At 37.8% G+C, this 19,042-nt stretch overlaps 1 protein-coding gene across 1 annotated transcript; it reads right to left on the minus strand.

Annotated features, from left to right (window-relative positions):
* Window positions 1-385: 385 nt before the first annotated feature.
* piwil1 (piwi-like RNA-mediated gene silencing 1) lies at window positions 386-14,231 on the minus strand. The gene is made up of 21 exons (XM_088618147.1): window positions 14,115-14,231; window positions 11,686-11,761; window positions 10,905-11,010; window positions 10,024-10,149; window positions 8,822-9,036; window positions 8,386-8,507; window positions 8,031-8,111; window positions 7,065-7,262; window positions 6,806-6,914; window positions 6,586-6,712; window positions 6,170-6,287; window positions 5,318-5,432; window positions 4,946-5,133; window positions 4,785-4,857; window positions 4,308-4,508; window positions 3,987-4,090; window positions 3,748-3,818; window positions 3,437-3,590; window positions 2,857-2,982; window positions 2,412-2,559; window positions 386-1,649 (listed from the first exon to the last, which is right to left on the minus strand). Exons 2-21 carry the CDS (start codon window positions 11,752-11,754, stop codon window positions 1,533-1,535), a joined length of 2,568 nt encoding a protein of 855 aa, XP_088474273.1. The 5' UTR covers window positions 11,755-11,761; window positions 14,115-14,231; the 3' UTR covers window positions 386-1,532.
* Window positions 14,232-19,042: the final 4,811 nt, after the last annotated feature.

Genomic DNA, 19,042 nt, shown 5'->3' on the forward strand with positions numbered 1-19,042 from the left:
GGCAGCTCTAAGCTAACATTATTCACAAAATTATGTTCTTATTTCCCAAACTCATAATAGCACGGGAGAAAAACTGTGAACCACTATATCAACTGTATTCACATATATTCCTGAACACTAAACCTTCAGTCTTTTTTACCCAAAAGGTCTTGAAGACAGCCCGTTATACTTGATTAATTGCAATTCTTCCATACCAATGCAGCTTCACACCATGCGTCACAATTACAGTAATATGCAGGATTTTAAGAGGAAAACTTTGTGTACCTAAAACAATGCATTAATACTTGTCACTAACAACACCTCTACAGAAATTTCTACTTGGAATTAGCAGGTGATCAAAGGACTGTATCCCTAAAACGTGTAGTTTAAATCAACAGGCTTTAAGTGCAAGAAAAATGTATTTTATTTCAGGGATTCAATCAGCATTTAAACAAGAGAACAGATTTATTTGCAACTAAGAAATATTAACTGATTTACTACATAATCTCTCAATAAGGGGCAAAAATAACATGAGAAAGAAACCAGAAGTTTTAAGTTTTGAAAAATCAAACTGGACGTATTTCTTTTTAGAGTGCTGCTAACTCGTCTGGTCGTAACGTTCTCAGCTTACTTGAAAACTAAACGTTACAATATTGTATTCAACAAACTCCCAACACTGTCTTGTTGTCTGAGCGTGGCATCACAGAACTTTAAAAATTAATACGAATTTCTCCCATTTCATTAACACTAGTAACTTATGCCACCTGTGTGGTTCCCAAGTGGCTCAGTCCATCTAGAAGTCACAAGGCTGATCCCGGGTCATCAGTCCACCCAGGTTAGGGCTGGGGTTAGTTAAGCTTTCTGCCAAAATGGCAACTCCTGTGGCCACAGGGACCTGTCTGCAAGCTTGCAGTGACATGTTAGACACGTAGCCTCTCCGACTGGTGCAAATGCTCCTGTGAGGCTCTGTGTCACTTGCAATTCTCCAAGCAGTTCTGCATCTGGCTGTCAAAGTAACACATCTCCTGTAGCCTATTTTCTCCAGAACTGCTGCTGGGTAAGCAAGTCATAAAATCTGCTGCATGCAAACGAAACCAAAACCTGCTGTTTGTCATGTACTAGAACTCAACTTTCATTCTGTAAGGACGGTATTAATATTTGAAGTTTTACAAGTGTTCAAATGTTTAACTTGCAAAGAGAAACTTTTAAAGAAAAAAAAAACAGGTTTCATACACACCTGCTTAAAATCTAACAGCATTTCAGATGGTAAATTGGGAATCTCTCCCAATTTATTTAGTTTAAATCTGGTCTAACATGCAAGTCACCCAAAACATTTGTCACACATTCTCTTCCGTTTACTAAAAAATGATTTTACTTAACTTACTAAGGAAGTACCCTTTTAAGGTGCCATCTTTGGAAACATTGTCTCAAAACCCAATGAAGTAATACAATTGTTTTTGGACCTCTTGAAATATCTTTAGGATAGACCTTGGGATATGTCGACAACAACAAAACAAAAAACAGCAGGGAAATCTTTAACAAATGTTTTTTTGTTAAAGATAATAAAGAAAATCATCTAGGTTCCTGTTGGGTTCCCTGTGAATGCTCTGACCAACCAAGAAAGCCAGTTTATGCGCATACTGGCAGGGGGCAGGCACTCTGATGATCCCCTGAAACAAAAAAAACAGAATTAATAATATTGTATCAAGCCTGGTCTATGGCAAGATCAGAGGCCTGAAGGAGCAGATCTTGGATTAAGGGCTGGACTACGCTTAATTCCTTAGCAGCAACAGGGCTCATATACCTTTTATGACAATTCAATAACTTTCTCAAGTATCAATTTTGACAATTTTCAGAGATGCAATTCATAGTTTGAGGTAGTTTCTGTGTAATAAACTTATCAAAGATTAATAATGACAATCAAAATTATGTTCAATGAGATCTGGAATGGACTGGTAAAGGTTCTAAACCTGATTCACTTGTTTTCTTGAAATCATGAATGGTTTACTCTATGAAACTGTTATGGATAAATGTGGGTCATATGACTGATTTTTTAAAAAGCATAGAAAATGATTTCTAGATCAATCCACATGTTAATCTGTTGCTCACTGAAATCTAAATTGCTTTAACCTTAATGTAATAATGGCATATCAACGCATTTCAAATTTCCATGTTATGCAGAATTATGCTTTACTCCTTGTAGTAGCAGTCACATTCCATACAAACAAAAAAATATCTTCTTTAACTTTGGAGAACAAAAGACCTTGCAACATGAACCTAAAAGATGACTTTCAAATGAAGAGAAAATTGTCAAACTCTATAATCACATGCTCTTAAATAATACAGCTAATGAATGATTTTTCAAGGCAGGGTACAGGGCAGGATACACCCTGAACAAGATGCCAGTCTCTCACAGATTATGAATATATTACCTGCCAATTGTAGTACAAGTGGCACAGTTTGTACGTCAGACGCTGCATGTAATCGGGTTTCAAGCCACTGTTGTCGTATATCACATTGTAATGAGTTGGCGAGACGCTGCCGACACGCACAGCTTGACTCACGATGTAAAAATCATACCTGCAGGAAAGAAACATGGTCACTACACTCCACTATGGAGGTCAATGTATCCGGGTTCAGTAATTATCAGCTAATATGAAAGTTTACTGTTATTCAGTAGTTCTCGATACAAATTTCTGTAAACATTACAATGGAATTAGTCATGACGTATTCAAGACCTAGTCAAATCTAGTATTTGTTATTAGTAAATGTTAATATTGTTTTAACATTGAAATTAGGGACAACTGCATGCTATCTGCAAAGAAACAATGGAAAACCGTATTTTGTTCCTGACCAAACAAAAATCCTTATAATCACCATTCAGGTCGGGTAACATCAGTATCAATGATAGTTCCAGGGGGTGGATTAGACAACTTTCCATCAATCCATGCAAAGAACCTTGTGCTGATGCGCTTCTTCACAATGATGACCGTGACCTTGGGACTGCAAAACAGAAATTCATTTAATTGGAACACAACGTCGATGTTCGCCCTTCATAAAACCAGTTCAGACAACATGAACAATGTTATTGGTAGTCATGCAAGAGTGGTCAGGAGGAAGGGGAAGGGTAGGGGAAGGTTTAGCAGGAAAGAGCTTTTTCAGAGATGCTTTTTTGTACTGGGGATTGTGATGATAAATCAAAAGACATATGGTTAGTCTGGAAATATGTCAGGTCTTGTATATAGCTAATGTATAATTAAGCTTCCTTAAAATTTTCCTTACCATATTCAATTAAGATTTTAGTAAATCTAGCCTAAAAGAAAAGTGAACTATTTAGAAAAAAAAAATATCAAGCAATACAACTGCACCTAGAAAAAGTAAAAAATTGCTAAATCCCTACTCGGGCCGTGATAGGTTATCTTGACAAAAGAACTACAGCTTGAAATTATCACCTCACCTGTAGTCCTTTCCAAGAGCTTTGATGCAGTCCAGAATCTGCTGCAGCTCATAACTGACTACACTCTGCAGCTGTCCATCACCAACTCCATCTCTGTAGATAATTATACGCTGTGGTAAACCGTTGTTGTAGTTCATCCAGGTCTTGAGAGCAGCTGGAAAAATGTTTATGTATGAACAGCATTGATATATTATGAAAAGACTTTGAAATCTGTTCATGATTCTATAATACTGTTTCACTCCTTGAAAGACAAAAAAAAAAGATCTATATTCTAGATCCAAACATCTATTTTTGCTGCAGAGTAAACTCACATTGCAAAGGTACTTTCAGCCCATCGATGATTTCCTGGCCTCGACTCTGCAGCACACATTTAGAATACCATCTGTAGAAGTAATCAAGTATTTAAAAATTGGAAAACAAAAATCTTACATCAGGACACACTTCAGTTTCAAATTGAAACTACAAAGTAAAATTAAAAAGTATAGTTTCAAAACATTTTGCTCAATGAATAAAGACGATAAAACGCAGATGAGAACTGTTAAAACCCTGCCTTGTCATTCCTGCGTTGAGGCTGGCCACCAGTCCTCCCACAGATCTCCTTCCTGCCGATATATCATGGTAACAATCGATTCCCACGATCATAAGCTGTCTTAGCTGTTAAAAGTGGACAACTGTTTCAGGCCAATATCAATCCAGAAAACACTGAACACTGGGAGTCCAGAACAAGATAAACATGTCATTAAAGCCAAAATCATCACTTTTCAAGAAACAGCTGGGTAAGATCTTCAGATGAATCAGCAATTAAGATTCCAAACAAGCTAGATAGGTAAAACGAGCATTATTTGCAGACTGTATTCCTGTAACCACTTACTGGGATGTCAACACTCCACAGTTCCCCTCCCATTTTGCAGTTCATCTGAAGGGCTATTTTGGTGGCGATGGTCATGAGGGCTTGAGGCTTGCTCAGAGTCCGTGCCAGAACACACTGGCTGGGTGTGGGGCAGTCAACACACAGGAACTTCTTCACACAGTCGTACTTGTCTTTACGGTTAGTTGGAAGAACGCACACCACCTATTTGCAAAAAAGTAAGGCAATTTAGATTCAAATCAGTTACCTACCGAGAGAAAATCTGAACAGACATAATAGGATAGAAGGACAGAAACTGGTTACTTTTTAAATTGCAATAGTTCTTGCATTGGCAATGTATAACAGATGTATTTTACCGATTTAACTTTATGTGGGGGAAATTTGTTTGGATTGTATTTTAAAACGGAGACATTGGATACACTAAGAAAGCTATTTACTCTAGTCTCAAAAAATGCAAAAAAACAAACAACAACCACATACCATCTGAGTATTGGGACCAACATTCTGTTGTAAGGCTCTCAACAGAGAATCCTGACGATCTTCAACCTCAATCCTGCAATAAAAGTTGATACTCTTTTCATAGAAAAATCTGTAACTTATAAAAACAGCCCAACCCCACCACAATGATGTCTAGAACTTACATGCATGCCCGCTGTACTCGGATACCTAGCGGCTGACACACTTTGTGTAGAGTCTGAAGCAATGAATGGGCACATTCTATGTTCCTACGTGTGTACAGTAGTATCCAATTGTCCAGTGGTCTGCAACTAATCAGAGGAACACCCCTCATCTCCTTGGTCCAATCTGCAGCCCATGGGTTGTATTCATACTGGCAGAAAAAGAAAAAAATGTGGTATTATTTGGGGACAGATGTTACATTAACAGCTGTGTGAATACTACAATTTTCTATGCATTACACGTTGGAAAAAGTAATTAGAATTGTATGAATTGTAACTGCACTCTTAAATTAACAACATTGTTTAATTGCCCTTGGTTGCAAGAATGCTACTTACAGATCTTGCACCTTGAGTTATCTTTTCCGGAGGAAGAACTCTCGACTGGATACTTAGAAGCTTGTTGTCAAAGTCAAGGCCCCAGCTTCTCAACTCTGTCTGTGTATCAGGACCACTGTAGAAAAGCAAACATACACCTGTTGGCCAACAACGTTTTATAGGCTGAAGAAATTCAAGCAGGTAGCTGCGTCAGCATGTGTAGGCTGGAAAGGGACAAGTAAAGGTTTATTCTATGCTAAAAAGAGATTTTCTTTCAGGGGACATGGTCACGAGAATGGAATACATAAGCACTGTAAATTACAAAAAATTCTGTAAAATACTGCCAAATATCAAGGCTTGGGGAAATGTAATTAAAAGTAAGCAAGAAGAGGTCATTCAATCCAAAAAGTTCATTAGGATAGTAGCAGCTAGGGTACTGGCACTGTACATATCCAATGCAAAATGATTAAATGTCAAGCTAATTTTTGCATTTTTTCCTCTTAGCCAATAGGAATTGTAGTGTGCACTTGCCATCACTGACTTTTCCCACACACATTGATGGAGAGGGGAGAAAAGTGGTGTATACAGCTGCCAGGGACAGATTTAAGTATTGCCCTCTCCTCTATCAGATGAAGACCTCCAGCTTTAATCAGGCTGAGGCACTTTGTCAAAGTACTTCCTTGACAAGCAGATGTATACTTTCTTAAATTAATACTTCACACTTACCTTTCACTCTTCAACATTTTACATTATCTCTGTGACACTTCATTCTTTGCTGTTCTTTTTTGTGGTTGTAGTACTAAAACAATAACCGCCCGATACTTAGGGTGCGTATATGGGCTACAGAGGTTTAACTGGAAAACGAAAACAAGCCTGTGGATGACGCCGATGAATCTTGTCAGACGATTCTCCCTCTGATCTGGGGTTAGTCTTGTGTGTGAAGACAGGTCTCTCATGATGTTGAAGTCACTCCGCATCCTATCTGTCAGACCTTGTTTAGAACAAGAATAGCTGTGATTCAAAGACCAATGTACTTGAATTTTCTGTTTTTTTACAGAGGAAAAACTGATGGCAAAATACTTTCATTCTTTTGGTTAACTATACATCACACAAGTTGCACTTTAAGCTCCAACAACAAATGAACAACCTAGGCATGGAGTTTAGAGGGATTACCAAGGTACAACTTTTTTGCTGTACTACCTTCCCTGGATAAAAGATCAAGTGCTGGTGAATCGCTTCAAATTAACCATGGATTTTATTTATCCAAATGACTTCAATAATATTTATACCTGTGAGATAACAGAATTCTGGAACAAGCATTGCTGGACCAGGAGGAGGGGCACCTGCAGGTCCCAGTCTCTTAATATTACTGATCAGAAGCACTTGGTTACCGTCCGAAATTTCCAGATTATATTGCTGTTAAACAAACAAAACATTAGTTGTTCAAGTGTCAGTTTCCTGAAACTACATAATCACAATTCACATTTTGCACCTGTTTCAGAAACATACATTTTTGTAGTAGTCCTTGAAGGAAATTTCAGAATCCCCTCTCTTGAAGGTATTGTTAGGTGTGTGATCCCAAGCAATGTCATCAATCCTGTATGTTTTGTTGTTGTACCTAAACAGCAATAAGACACAAGGGACAAGCTTTATAGTCCACATCCTTCTATTAGGACGTTTTTATGATTGACTAAATTCATAATGAAAGACCACAGAGGTTTAACCCAAGCTGATACAGATATCTTAATAGATTCCAGCATTTTAATACCTGGTGAGAACGATCAATCCCACGAGCTCCTTAGTGCAGGCCTCAGGAAACCGCTGGTCCCCGACCTGCTGTCTCAGCTGAGACATGAAACTCAGAACAGTCTCACTGCGAAGGACTTTGTGGCTAACATCAGTGCAGAGCATTATGCCGGATTCATACTGCAAAATTGATGTTGTAAATCCAGGCCAAATCATAAGCCTACAGCAAAAAAAATACACAGTCAGATAGGTTTAATTCAACATAGATTTCCTTATACAACAATCTATACTTGAACAGCAAGTTGGAAGACTTGAATGTCTAAAAGTGATACAAAACAAAATGAATATGGTTCCACTAAGGATCAGCAGTTCAAACACAAAACAATTAAGGGGTGGGGGATATTCTGCCTCTGTCTTATGAAAATGTAATCTTGTTAATTTTTTACTTTGATTTCAGTAGAATTCCAGGTGACCGTTTAAAATTTAAACTTAGTATATGTACTTTTAACGTTTATTAATTGACTAAAATCACAAATCATGCCAGTTTAAAATACTTACAAGCTAGTCTATGCACACATAATAATATATTGACTCATAAGAAAAATCTTGAAAGTGGCAGAACTCAAAAAAACGTTTTTTTCATCTTTAATAAACTGTAGGTTACATGCTGCTTTATAGGGATTAGGGGAAATAAAACTATTTGATGTTATTTTTACTTGAGTCTTGATATAACCCTTCTGCTGAGATTGGGAAAAAAAAAGATAGAAAAACTAAACTGAACCTTTACAAGAAATGCACATTTTCACAACTAGGCAAAATTAAAGCAATAAGTCTAATCTCTCAGGCACAAATAGAAACTAACAGCAATTACAAAGAAAACCCACTAGAGGCCAGTATGTGACCAAACTAAGTACACTAATAACATTTAAATGGGGAGACAAATAAAAACAAACCAATGCCACCACATTCCCCAACAATTAAGACAAACCTGTGCTGTGGAATATTCAGAGGATCATTTGGGTTGTAGTAATGGCGACCAATCTGCTGCATGTTCAAGATCCTCAAAATCCTTAAATACAAGTTGAGAAAGATTACAACAGCTTCTATTCTGAACCTCAAAAAGTGGTCCAGCAACTCACACTTGCATGTCCTCCATACAGTAGTCATGTCCAAAAAAGAGCAAACACTGCTGGAAATCTGAACTATCAGATCACACAGGTTCTACAAGACATGGTATATAATATTTCGGTGGCTTTAAGGGTAGAAATTCCGTATTGATACCGACAGGTACCAGGAGTGGGCTACAATTATTTATTCTTATTAAATAACTAAAGCTAACTCACCTTCTGAAAATGATATTGTAAAACTGAAGGCATGTAGGAGAAGATGGAGGAAGCTCATTTGTCAGAGTTACTGTAATCTTAATTTTCTCTCCCTGACGTGTCTCACTGAACAACACTGTCTCCTAAAAAATAAACATTTAAGCGATCACTAATCTTTTTAAAACCACAATGAAATATTTATACAAGGACAAGTTTTTCTGATGCAAAACTTACAAGTCTGCAAAAATATCTTAACGTTAATTAGTTTTTATTCAAAATGGATCCCGTTTTAAACGGCTTTGTAGCAACTTCTGCTTTACTGAATTTACAAGGCCTTATGCATACTTTTCAGGAAAGGTCTTAAAAAAGTTAGTAGAATTTACAATATTCTAAGTGCAGATGTGTCTAGAGAAAAACATTTACTATACAACAACCCCAAGACTTTTGGTGCTAGTACCACATCACGCAGTCTACATGGCAGGAACAAAATGCTTCCATCAAAGGTTCGAGTCGGGCCAAGAGTTTCATCATGCTTAAACAGGAGAGCAGAGCGCAGGCGACGAGACTCAATTGGAGGGTTGTAGTCAATGTGGTACTGGTACAAAACCCACTGTGGTCGGGAGAGGATTCGGAAATAATTTGTCCTCAGTTCAATAGGAGATCCAGAAACGCCTGTCAAAAGAAATTGCCAGGAGGTTATGCTGCCCTTTTACTCAAGGAAAATTAATCCATCCATTTTCTAACTGCTTTATCCAGCCAGAGTCTATCCCAGCAAGCAACAGGCGCAAAGCAGGATACATCCTGGACAGGACATCATTTCATCACAGGGAAGACAAACACACACATTAACAGCAGGGCCAGTTTTCCCAGCAGCCAATTAACCTACCAGTATGTCTTTGGACTGTGGGAGGAAAACGGAGCACCCAATGAAAACCCACATGAACACAGGAAGGACAAACTCCACACACGTGGCACCCCAGGAACTGAACCCAGGGTCCCAGTACTGCAAAGCAACAATGCTAACCACTGTGCCAACATACTGCCCAGAAAATAACTTTCCCATTACTACCCCTTTAACTCACTGATCTAGCAGCACTCCCTTCTCTTCAGAGTCCAGGCAACTGCACATTTCGTAGTGTCCATTTCTTTTGGGCAAAGCCAAGTCAGAGGACAGTGTGAAGACTGTACATCGCCTGGGATTTTTCACATAGACTAGGTCAGCTCTTCACAGATGGGTTGTTAGACCACTAACAGTAGACTGCAATACATCTCACTCGGAGCAATCTAACCAGGACAGTCACAAGCGAGGACAGTGCCAGGACATTGGTACTGTATGGCTACAATGAGAGAAGGCCATTGAGCTTGTTTGGTTGCTATTACACAAATGATCACTGGATCTTATCTTGGCATTTCTTAAAAGAAGCCAACATAAGGTGGCTTAATCTTAGAAATACCACTTACTTTACTTCAATTTCCAGGATTCCGAGTTGCTCTTATTTGTTACCATTGTGCTTTATAATAATTTCCTTCAGTAAACTAGATATAAGAAATCACATCTTAACATCCAATAAGCCAATTTGGACTAAGCCACCAAACAGTATTTTACATTCCCAAATGTAAAGATTAGTAACAAATTCACATGACAAATTAGCAACATACCCATTTTCGAATCTTTCACATGTTCCATAGATTGCCTGGTGTTGACTCCACAATCCTGGAAATCTCGACGGCGCCCTCCTCTTTCACCAATCTTTATTTGGTGAAAGCCGGCAGAAATCTGAATAACTGCACCATTGGAGGGGAGGCAAGAAGAGATTCTTCACGAAACTTGAAAATACAATTAATCGAAACACTAAGCACTTTTTTATGAATTATCCGTCTGGTTTTGAACAAATCCAATCACTCATCAAAATACATCGCACAACTATTCTATAAGAATTTCACGACAGATTTAACCAACGTTAACAATGTGAGCAGCTGTTCAATAAAACCAGTACACCACTGCAATAATGAACTGGATTCAACATACTGTTAAGATTTCTAGGAAGGCAAGAGGAAGCACTGAATGACTACAACCATATTATGAATTCTACTTTAGTAAGCTTTTAATTGGGGTATCTTAAAATTTAGCAAAGTCAAGACTGAACACTAGGCATCTATATTAAGTAAAAGATGGACTTATTTAATTGTTCTTAGCTAATCCATTTTACATTTTGTGAAAGATTATGGGCAAAATTTAGAAGGGTATTAAATGAACATGTATTCAAGAACAACGAAGTTTAACCAAGAATAAAATAAAATGCTATGTTTTCTATTCTAAACCCGTGACCACATAATCTGGATATATAGGAACATAGGAATGTAATTTTGATTCGGTTTGAGCTTTCAAATGCAGGATTCAAAGTCTCTCATTTGGACGCTTGTACGCATTTCCCAAAACATTCGGAAAAGCAGAAAAACAGAATCTGACTGAGGATAAAGCCGGAGTCCTGGAAGACAAGGCAATCTGCTGGAGCAGGGCTGGAAACGGGACCTCTCACCATCGGGCCTGACGGCTCTGGGGGGCCCTCTCTGTCGTCCGCGGCCCAGCAGCTCCCCTTCTGCTGGAGGCTGGACGGGCCTGGCCTCCGCCCGGACCCGTGGGATCTAAATCACAACGCTCGTCACCTTTCGCGTTTCGGAGGTAGCTTTTCAAATTTATCGTAGACAACTTTCAGAAGGCCTCAACAAATAACTAGATTTTGCTCTGCGTGTTCCTATTCATTGAGTATATATAGAAGATTAAGAGTCTGATTTTTTCCCTGTGAATATATTGTACTAAACTTAATATAAAACCACTAAACTTCTGCATAGTTCAGTACAGAAAGGAATCATAAGCCATACAGCCATGATAAAACTTTATAGCCTCCACAATGGAGAATCATAAGTGATACCAAATAATGTTTTTTTATTAGCCCTATACAATTTCTTGCATTAGGAATTCTTCTTTTCGCATACCCCAGCTTTTTCTCCAAGGAGACACAGACAGGGAGAGAGCGCAGGGGTCAGAGCGCAGGGTCAGCCATTTTACGGCGCCCCTGGAGCAGTTGGGGTGAAGGGCCTTGCTCAGGGGCCCAACGAAGTAGGATTCCTCTGCCGGCCGCGGGATTTGAACCGGCAACCTTCCAGTCACAGGCGCAGATCCTTAGCCACAGAGCCACCGCTCCGCCCAATAATAACAGTAACTCAAAAGGAGTTGATAATGCACGTCTTGCTATTTTATCAAAAATGTCATATCCGTCGTAAGAATTTATGGTTTGAAGCACGTAAAGTATCACTGACCGCTCCCGGAACCAAAGGCTCCTGCCCACGGGCTCTTCCCCTGGAACGGGCTCTTGCTCTTCCAGACATCCTGATGCTAAAACAAGAGCACAGAACAAGCTTTTCTCCGTTAATTCACTTCATTGAGCTACTTCCCCAGAAGAAGTTATATTATATACCATATAATATACAGACCAAGGCAACAAAGAACCCTTCCTACAATTTAACATTTATGGGTGTTTGCATTTAGCAAGAATAAAAGCAGGTTTATTATGGATTACAGAATATTTATAGGTCCCAAAGTCTGTGTATACTATCACGTATGACATCCTTACAACATCTTATGAAACGTCGGTCTAATATTCATACTTAAAACTCCAAATAGTATTTCCTAGGATGTGAATAAATCGCCATCAGAAATTAAAGTAAAAATTTAACTGCTTTTTTATATAGCAGATACAGTTCCTTACACAAATGCTCTTCAATTTAGGCCTAATTCAGATACATGTAAACAGGTAAACTTTGCACAGAGATTGCATCATGATAAAAAACAGTATCTTCACTCCTTCACTGCATACTAAAGCAAAACCTGAACACTTGCACCTCATCTTCCATATTCAGTCAACTTTAATAAGTTATTTTAAAACTCAGTGGTCTACAAACCAACATCATTTACTACTATTTCACCATGCAGACAGGCACAGAAATAGCCCACTCAGCTCTTACATCAAGATGCGTCCAGTCCATTTCACAACTAGACACCAGGGAAATTTCTACCACCAACTGGGGTTGGCCTGATCATGAACAAAGAGTATTATTTTTCTCTCAAGCAGTAGGGATATATGCTCAGCTGGCATCACAATATACTGTATTGCACCAGTGACTATAAATGTGTACTGGCAGACGATCCCATTGCAATTATAACAGGCGTAACAAAACTAAGACCTCCTGACTGCTGGCACTTTCAAATTCTGCTCCTGCATGTGGGTTAGGTACTATCTAAAATAAAGTCACAAATCTAGAATAAAACATAGTTTCATGATATTAATGTAACAAAACTCAAAGCACAAATGCATGGAAGGCCTTCTGACGGGGGCGACGCAAATTTGACCGTGCAATTTTATTAGGAAAGAACTTAGTCAGTTTAGCATCATGTACACGCCTTGCATAAAGCAGTTCATTTCCGCGAATACTAGTTTTAACAGCATCCTTCTCATTATGCTTTCAATTATTCTCCGCAATACACTTTAAGAGAAGTAGAGACTGGACCTTCCTTCTCATGTAGCAATGTCCTTAGGCCTTCCCTTTCCACTATATGACTTAAAAATAATATATAATCGCCTTGAACAGTCGCCAGTTTGTTCACCGAAGAAAGAACTGGTTGTGCTTTCTGTTGCACGAGTCGGTAGGGAAAGTGGATTAAAGGTGTACTTTCTGTGCACTACAAGAGGAGAAAAAAAAAGTACAATCCTCAAAACCTGTATCCTATTTACAGTACATCTACTACCGGGGGACAACATTCAGGAGAAAGAAAAGAAATCTACTGTAACTAAAGTGAATTGGGAACCTTAGATTAAAATTTAGAGCGTTCTGGTCCCAGGATTGACACTCACGATCCCTTAACACCGATTCTAACGGGCGTGCAATCAGATGTATGTAAAGAGTGTAATGTTAAATTATCTAATGCATTAATCCTTCATGCTGTTTTTTTTAACATAATTGCTCGTATATCGTAGCCCACTATTCATATCTGTCTTTTCGGGAGACAAAATCCCCCTCTTCCTTGCTCACTGACACTCTTCCACTCATCCCAGATTCAGAGTTCATACTTTTTTTTACCGGTTTCAAAAACTGAATCAAAAGATGTTAATACTGCGAGTGAAAGGCGGTTAAGTGCTAATGCCACAGTACATTTCTACTTTTCATGCATCATTTAAATATCACTGTATTCCTGTAACGTCATTTTCCAAATATTGTTTTCGGAACACGCCAAATGTAATGCGATCTGATCTGAAAAATAACATAACGGTGAACGGTGCCGACAGGTTTGCTATGCGCCAGACTACGTCAGTGCAGTAGTTTTAATAATGCATTTAATATATAGACAATATTCCGATTGAAAACTATTTCATATAAGATTATTTTTAAACACGAAGCCAACTGAACGACAGACGGCATATGCAGCATGCATGTCGCTATACTCATAAAACTAATTCTGAGCTGATTACTTTTATAAGCCAACATTATAAACTGGTTTCACTCTACACGTTAAATTAAACATGCTTTATTTTTAAAGTTAGCAAGCAGGCCGTTGCTGGGCCTTATAGTTGCTAAATGACACATGCACATACTGGAGTAACCCATAATATTGTTTTAACAGCAGTAGCAATATGTGCAAAGTTGGTATTAATGGCCTTAACTAGTATTAGTTGCAAAAAAAAACGCCCTACCTTCCCAATTTCGACGCTCAAAAAGCGCCCTGGCTTCACCTGCAAGCGGCTGATAACTGCTCGCTTTCGCTTTTTGAATATTCTTCCGCGTCCATCAAAGAGTCCTTTATTAAATAAAAATGAAAAGGTAAGCCATAATCCAGTCTCAATGAGAGACATATATACATAAATGCGTAAGTACATTTATCTTAATGCTAGGCTGTTAAATTATGTAAGAAAGACAATTTACACAACGAAGGGGATTACTTTTTATTGTGGAAGGCTACCTTTAGTGGGGCCCCTGAAGTCGCTGCTTGTTATCCAGAATTCAGTGGGCAAAAGCACGCTTTAAAAATGTTAAAGTTGTTAAGTAATGTGGGAAGTGTAAAGGGGTTGGGGGTGATTATGTTAACACTGTTAGGAGAGAGCACTGTGAATTGAACAAATATGGGCCATTGTGTATTGATTATCTCACAGTGGTACACCATAATCTACGGATATATTTCATAGGTCAAAGGAGGGTAGATTCAGCTACAGCTGAAAGGTTTCAGGTATTTGACATTGTTAGTAAGAAAAGCTTGCAGAAAGTAATAAAATTTCCCAGTACTTGCTAACGTTAGCAAGTACTGGAAAATTTTATTACTTTCTGCAAGCTTTTCTTACACTCTTGAACAGTAGTTGCCAACTTTATGACATCCATTTCACTGTGTTTTTTTGTTCCAGGCAGCTAGTCCTGAGATTTTTGACACACTGGTTAATTTAGGGTCAATTCAGTCATTAATCTAGCAGAATGTTTAACCTGCTGTCCTGTAATTGCAAGTATCAAGGCTAACCACCCCAGTTTAGGAAGTAGGGCCTTATCTAATCCTTGTCCTGTAGACCTGGCTGTTCTTAACCATAATATTGTGATTGTTAGCTCTTAATTGAACTAACAAATTGCTTTATTGCTGGGGTCTGTAATCTCAGGCCTAATGGGTCAGTTTGCCACAGGTTTTGTGTTCAGTTGGGCTGCTAAGGACCTGAATCAGTCCGTTGTTGACTTAACTGGACCAGTTTAACTTCCTCCATTTCTTTAGGTGCTGGTGTTTTAAAGAGATATGGAAAAGCTGGAAACAAACAGGCCCTCCAGAACCAGGATTGGGATCCCCGGCTTCACTGGAACTTCTTTTCCTTTTGCTTTGGTAACTCCTCTCCACAAGTGCTGCCTTCCTGGTTTTCATTCTGTCTTTGATCTTTAGTGGGTAAGTAGTCAGGTCAGATGTTTTTTTCCAGGTGTTCACTGGGTGCTAATTGAAAGTTACCCTGTAAAACGTCCAGGCCCCCAGCAATTGAAGACTGGAGTTACCTGTCTGATGGTGAGAAAAACTTGACAGCTGCTCAGTATAAGAATGTTCACATCAGAAAAGGTATAATGTTGAATTTGTGCACTAATTCCTTTCAACTTGGGGGTGGTTTTAAACTCTGGTCCAGTTTTAAAGTGTGCTGTTTGATTATAAGCTTAAATCAAGGTGGTTCAATCCCTGGCTAGAGAGTCACTGTTTGCAGGTTTTTAAGGTCTCTGTAAAAAGCCACACCTGAAAAGATGAGTTGGTAAATTTGACTAGGTTGAAGACAATAATGATCTGATTGAGGACATTAAGAGCCAAGCTGGAACAGAAATTCACCCACTTCATCCCAAGACCACCATGATTGAAGGTAAGGAGGTTCTTAGAGGAACTTTCACCTAAGCTTTTTTTACTGTCTTATTTTGCTTAAAAACTACCCTGGGGGAAGAGACTAAATGAGGAACAATACCATGAAAACTGTAAGCCTGTCAGTATGAAATCTTCTCCCAGTGTTCTCCGGAAAACTGAGAATCCATCTTAAACCTTCGCTGAACTGGACTGTGACTCTCTGCGTCCCTACACATTCACTCTGTCCTTGCCACCCGTGCAAATTTGTTCTGATTTTCTGGTGTTCTCAACACCTAAGTTTACAGTATTGCACCATAGGTGTCTAAATACCAGTGTTAAACATAATGTAAACCAGACTGGATCAGACTGCTCTGGGCCAGGGCTGCCCAACCCCAGTGCGTGTTCTGGTTCTCATTGTAACTGAACTTAAGTGCTGTAAGTGAACCTTTTATTTGACTGTGAATTTTGGTTTCTGGCTCTAAGATGAGGTTGTCAAGCTTGAGTGTGAATACTATGCAGTTTAAAGAACAGTATTTTGATAGAAAAATTAACAGTAGAAGACCTATGAGGCTGAACAGAAAACAACTCAATACAGTAAGTTCTAAGTAGGGCATTATTTACTGACCCTGGTGCTCAGTTAAATAATTAAGTGCTCAGTTGGAGCAAAAAACCAGGACAAGATGTTAGTTTCTGGGGGATCTGGAGTGGCAACCTCACTTTCATACTGGTATTCCCAAACACCCTTAACCTCCTGGTTGCTTTTGTTCCAACTGAGATGTTGATTACATAATTGATCCTTTAATTGGCTCAATAGTGGGGGCTTATTTAAAGCCTTTAACTTGTGTTTTGTAAGTAACTTATGCTAAGTAACTACAACTAATTACAACTAAGCAGTATCCATTTTAATCTAAAAAGAAACTTGAGCACAAAGCAATACTTGCAAAGTTCCTACCTGTTCAAAGTAGATCGCTAGTATTGTACTTAAAACACGATTATGGTAGCTGCAAGTCATACAGTCGACCACCAGGTGGGGCAAAAGGACCAAGGAATATAAATGTGTCCAGGATGTGACTGCTGAATGCAATGGGATTTAAGAAAAAAACGTTCTTAAAAGATGATAAATTAGTAATTTAGCTTAACTGTTTAACTAATGTTTTGTTCATTATAAATCTTGTATAATGAATGCGTATTTAATAAATCCAGAGATAACACTGTAAAATAAGAATGGTCTGACAAATCATATGTATTCGTATTATCTAGGATGAATGGTGACAAACTTATACTCTTTCATTTTCAGAAATTCAACATTTGTAGCTTTAGAAGTCTAAAATGATGTGTGGCAGAGAAAATCAAATACATCTACAAGTAGACTCAACCCTGTCATTCTGTCAATATTACACAAAATCTGGCAAACTCATTTCTTTAAGTTGCGCTGATAGTTGTGGACAGCAAATCAAGATTAATTATTGCATAAATTAAGACACAGTCATGACATATTCCTTTTAAATTTTGTGCTATATATAGTAATTCAAATATTTTCCATAAGTTTAGGATTTTACATTTTGTATTTCATCAACTTTGGCAAGTTGCATCCTTACAAAAATCATTGTGAATCATTGTGTCACATGGTGTAGAGTAAGTATCCAGCACTTCTGCAGCTGAATTCTACAACACATTGCAAGAAATGGACAAGCTTTACTGAACATATTCATATTTACTGAACATGTCATAATTATTGTCCATTTATAACTAAAATACTTTAATTCCTGTATTCTTGTCTGATGAATGATTGTGATAGTACCTCTTTCTCTTTTTGCTTTTTATTTTGGAGCATATGGCAAATATACTTTGAACTAAAACATAAGATTGTTCATTAAAAAAAAAAGTTTATATTTTAATCATCTTAGTAGCTGATCAAAATAGATGATTTTGACATGTTTTAAACATGCTTTGCAATGTGAGAAAGCTCAGTTTAATTATGTACAACATAACATCTGTCCCAGATGACAAATTTATTTTTTATTCAAATTGTGAGTAATTTATTATCTTCTAATCTAATACATGTTTTAGTTAAATTTTAATGAGCCTTTGCAGTGCTCTCTGACATAGTCCACATACCTTTGGGCCATGTTACTCTTGGTACAATGCTGAATTAATCTACTGTATGTGTTCTTTCTAAAAGCTTACATAGTGGTGATAAAAGTTTTATGTGAAATTATGTAACTTGTTTGTGATGGTAGTGTACTGTACTAACATTTACTGAAATAAATGTGAACTATGACATGAAGCATTAGAAATGAAACACTTATAGTACCAGGAAGGAAAATAATAGAATTCAATACAAAAATGTTTGAATAGTTTAAAATGTTTCTGTCACAAAGCTTTTCAAGGAAATCTGTGACTGTTCTAACAAGATTGACCGTTGCTTCAGAGTTTAAAAAAAAACAGTCATTGTTCTTCTTTCCAAAACAGTGTATGAAATCTGATACTGTATTTAAAATCTCTTATTTAGGGCAAATATTTATTGTAATGTGGCTGTTTGCATGTATATCCGTCTGCAAACAATTATGCATTTTTGTGTACAATGGAGATGGTAGAATTAAAGATAAAAGTACATCTTTCTTAAAGAAGGGACAGGACAAAATCCACATTTGACTTAAAACTTTGAAATATCTTGCTGCAACCCATTGACATTTTACAGTCTTTTCATCATTCATTGAATTTGGATTTGTGTTTTGCTCCTCTTGTGTACTTAAACCATAGTATGTGATGTTTATCTTGGTGAGGGAGTTCCCTCCCAATTGAGAGGCTCTTTGAACTAAACTCTAGCAAATAATAATAAGTGCACTTCAGGCACCTGTATCCCTTATCTGAAGCTTCCTCTGAAGAAATGAAAGCTCCAGCCCACATGTTGTTTGATAGAAAGTTAGCTGGGAGCACTAACAGGTTTCAGCTTGCAAAAAACATTCCGCAGTTAACAAGCTTGAGTTATGTGGAGCTTTGTGCACCTCCTGTAAGATGTACAGTAGATTCCCCAATTTAAGACCTTCTATTTAAATTTTTAATGTTAAATCGGAAAACTGCCATTTTGTTGAAATTGTTCATAAATAATTTTAGGTTTAGTGAAATATCATCTTAAACCTTTAAACGTTATGTGCACCATAGAGGATAGCGATGGTGGGAGCTGTGGTTTAGTTTCTTATTCCTCAAAGAGACAAGACAATATTGTATTCTTAGCTAGATACCAAATGTACTGTGTGCTGTTCTTTAAGGTTA

Source organism: Lepisosteus platostomus, chromosome 24 (genome assembly GCF_059453375.1).
Source record: "Lepisosteus platostomus isolate fLepPlt1 chromosome 24, fLepPlt1.hap1, whole genome shotgun sequence".
Taxonomy (NCBI): Eukaryota; Metazoa; Chordata; class Actinopteri; order Semionotiformes; family Lepisosteidae; genus Lepisosteus; species Lepisosteus platostomus.

Excerpts from the sequence above, each read along its gene's own strand:
- piwil1 (XM_088618147.1), bottom strand. The coding sequence starts at position 11,754 with ATGTCTGGAAGAGCAAGAGCCCGTTCCAGGGGAAGAGCCCGTGGGCAG. Across the intron at positions 4,091-4,307 it reads TGTGGAGTGTTGACATCCCA|CTAAGACAGCTTATGATCGT; the intron begins GTAAGTGGTTAC and ends CACTTTTAACAG. Across the intron at positions 2,560-2,856 it reads GATGTTACCCGACCTGAATG|GTATGATTTTTACATCGTGA; the intron begins GTGATTATAAGG and ends TCTTTCCTGCAG.